Here is a 3450-nt window from a genome sequence, read left to right as displayed (position 1 = left end):
TGTGCTCTTCCGATCTCCGCTCGGCTGTCGGTGGGTCGGCTGCCCGGCGGCCTGCACGACCCTCTCGCGCGGCACCCGGAGCTGCCCCCGCCTCCGTCGCTGATTGCTTGAGTTCCTTCTCCCTCTTGGCTGCCTTGGCCTGTCTGTCGTGCTTTATTTTTTCTTTCTCTTTTCTCCCATCTCTTTTTCTGTATCTGTCTTTCTCGCTGAATGTCTCTCGGCGTCTCCCTGTCTCTGCGTGGCCCGCCCCCCACCCCAACTCCATGCGTGCCGTCTCTCCTTTTCTCGGTCTCTGCTTCACCCACCCTCCCCTGTTCTGTCCTGGTGGCTCCCTCTGCGCCCGCCCCGTCGGGCCCTCTGTCTCCCTGGAGCCCTCTGCCCCGTCTCGTCCACCTCTGTCCACCCTCCTCATCCCCCTCTGTCCACCCTCCTCATCCCCGTCCTCCTGGTCTCTCCCCATCTCACACTCCAGTCTCCTTCACAGGATATACTGCCCAGGCCTCAAACCCCAGAGCCTGGGCACCCGCAGGTCAGTTGGACAGGGGCACCACCCCCTCAGATTCCATGATCTCCAGCCCAGAAGGGGCCTTGACCAGTGCACAGATCAGGGGAAAGCACAGAGGTACTATTTTAGGACCGTTCAGAGCCCAGGGCACCCAGAGTGGGGCCTTGGTCCTGGTTGGGGGGATGGGTGGTGTGATGGCCCCAGGAGGCCCACAGGGTGGAAGCTGCCCTTCCACCCACTTTATTCAGAACTCTAGGAGGATCTAAAATCCCCCCAAATTTAGGGGAAGATCAGCCACATGTGGGGCTCCCCTGGTGGTACAGTGGTAAAGAATCCGCCTGCCAGTGCAAGAGAGCCGGGCTTGATCCCTGGACTGGGAAGAGGAGGAGGCCATGGCAACCCACTCCAGTATTCTGGCCTGGAGAATCCCACGCACAGAGGAGCCTGGCGGGCTACGGTCCATGGGGTCACAGGGAGTTGGACACGACTGAAGCGAGTTAGCATGCTTGTGGGCACAGCCACAGGTAAGCCGGCCCTGGGCTTGCTTCTCCTTTCACGTGGGAGAAGCAGGTGGGCACTGGGGGCAACAGTGGGCAGCGATGACAACAGGTCATGGGGCCTGCACGAGGCACACACGTGGCAGCTGACCACTGCCAGCGCCCAAGCAAGGCTCGCCCCCTGCCATATGCCATACCAAGCACATTCTGACTCCCTCGGCCCTCGCAGCCGCCTCTGACACTGCTCAGATTACTGTCCCACCTTACAGATTCAGAGCCTGAGGCCCCAGGGGTGCATGGACTGGCTCCAGACCCACAGCTCCTAAGGAGCAGAGCTATGATGTTTGAAAGCCCCATCTGCAGGCTCCGAACCCCACCCAACTCTCCCCGGCCAGCTCCAGCCTCTCAGAACTGGGTGGGGGGAGCATAGCCTCCCTCACCTGTTCCCACCTGGCCAGGAAGGAAGGATGGCGGGGGCTGTTTCTCGGGGCCCCACGGGGCAGGCAGGAAAGGCCAGGCTGACAGCAGGCCCCCCACTTCCCCAAACGGCCCGGCTTCCTGCAGTCAGGATGTGCGCATCAGCCTGCCTCTTTCCAAGCCCTCGGATGGGTCTGACCGCCGCCCTGACAGCCAGCCGGGAGCACTCCACGCAGGAAGCCAGAGGTTCTGCTTTGGAGCCCCATCCCCCGCCCCCGGGGCTGATAAGACCCTGGTCCCCACCTCCAGCCTTGGTGGGGAGCACTTAGCTGTGCCACCTCTGGAGCAGCCTGGGACGGGTGCAGGGGGCTGCCTCAGTGCACCTCGCCCCCGCTCCCCGGGGCCCCCTCCGTCTAAATCCCGCCCCATCCCATCCTCCTCAGCCTTCCCCACCCGTCTCTGGTTCTGTCTGCCTTCTCACTCCTCCCGGTCTCTCCCATTCTTTGTCTCTCCCCCCACAACCCTTCTACTCGGTCTTTGTGTGGGCATCTCTCTCTCTGTCTCTGCCCCTCTTAATCTCCCTCCCCCGATCTCCCAAGCCCTCTCTCTCTCCACCCCCCTCGCCCTCCTAGCTTCCTTCCTGTCTCCCAGCTCATCTTGCCACATCCTGCAGCTCCCCCCACCGAGCCTTGAGGAGAATGCTCTCTGTGGTCGAAACTTCAGTCTGGCGCATGGTGGATGGTTCTGGGCACTCTGGACACCAAACTACCTGCCAAGCCAAGGGCTGGGTTTCCAGAGATGCCGGGGAGCTGGGGCTACGCAGGCCAGGTGAGCCGTGGAAGCCACGGCCAGGGTCCAAGCGTCTTCATGGAAGCTGGAGGTGGCAGTGCTGTGTGGCCTAGGGCAAGGCCCTTACCCTCTCTGAGCCCATGTCCTTGTCTGTAAAATGAGGAGAACCATAAGAGCCCTCCAGCCCCTGCGAGGCTGTGGATGTGAAGCCAGCCCAGTGCTGGGCACATGGCAGGCCCTGGGTAACTGTGTGCTTCTTCCCTTATATCAGGGCCCTGTGGCAGCTTGCAGACCCACTCTCCAACAAGAGCAAACTACTGTACCCAGCACTGCCCCGCACAACCTCATGCCCTCCTCACAGCCAGCAGAAAACGCAGGGGTCATCAAACCCATTTCACAGATGGAGAAATGGAGGGGGCATGAGCGAGGTGAGGATTTGAACCCAGCTCTAACCAGATCACATGTTTTTCCCCCTCTGCCCATTCATTACCCTCAGGCCACAATGGATCGTGGTGGCGGCCACACTGGACCCCCGGCTGGGCAGAGAGGTGCTGATAACTGTGGGCTGAGGGAGGGAGGGTGGGAAGGAAGGAAGGAAGGAAGGGAGGGAGGAAGGGAAGAGCCCATATCTCCCCTGGTCATGCTAAGAGGCGGAGGGGTAGGGGGTATCCTCTGAGAAGGGATTTTAGAGGGGACACAGGGGAGATGGATGATCCCCAGGCAGGGGGGTTAGGCAGTACCCACCATCAACCCACGCTGAGTTAACTAACCCGGATTAACCTACCCTGGAGTGGCTGCCAGCTACCCCGGGTGGCACTGTGATCAGGCCCTTCTCTGTGTCTGCTCAAGAGGAAGTTTCTGCTTGGGGCCCATGTATCTTTAATACCTCTCTAACATTTGTCACTGTCCATTTTTAATAGAGATGAGGTCTCAAGCTCGGCATTCTAGAATTTTGCTTATAGCTCCTTGTTTTCTTTATAATATTGGCACTTATTTTATGGCTTGGGCAAGTGAGGCTGGCTTTCCAAGTATAATACCGATGTCAAGCTTGCTTGATAAATGCATTTATGGAAGTCTTTAAAACATGGGTTGATTTAAAGACAAATGGCACCCCACTCCAGTACTCTTGCCTGGAGAATCCCATGGACAGAGGAGCCTGGTGGGCTGCAGTCCATGGGGTCGCTAAGAGTCGGACACGACTGAGCGACTTCACTTTCCCTTTTCACTTTCATGCATTGGAGA

At 59.3% G+C, this 3450-nt stretch overlaps 1 protein-coding gene across 1 annotated transcript in view; it reads right to left on the bottom strand.

Annotated features, from left to right (window-relative positions):
• Window positions 1–2592, bottom strand: part of PLXND1 (plexin D1) — a 52516-nt gene extending 49924 nt beyond the window's left edge. The window contains 3 exon segments of the mRNA XM_010862515.1: window positions 1443–1560; window positions 2336–2358; window positions 2532–2592. Of these exon segments, the coding sequence (XP_010860817.1) occupies window positions 1443–1560; window positions 2336–2358; window positions 2532–2592 (202 nt within the window).
• Window positions 2593–3450: the final 858 nt, after the last annotated feature.

Source organism: Bison bison, unplaced genomic scaffold (assembly GCF_000754665.1).
Source record: "Bison bison bison isolate TAMUID 2011002044 unplaced genomic scaffold, Bison_UMD1.0 scf7180017864482, whole genome shotgun sequence".
NCBI classification, from domain to species: domain Eukaryota; kingdom Metazoa; phylum Chordata; class Mammalia; order Artiodactyla; family Bovidae; genus Bison; species Bison bison.
This window is presented reverse-complemented; position numbering and strand designations above follow the sequence as displayed.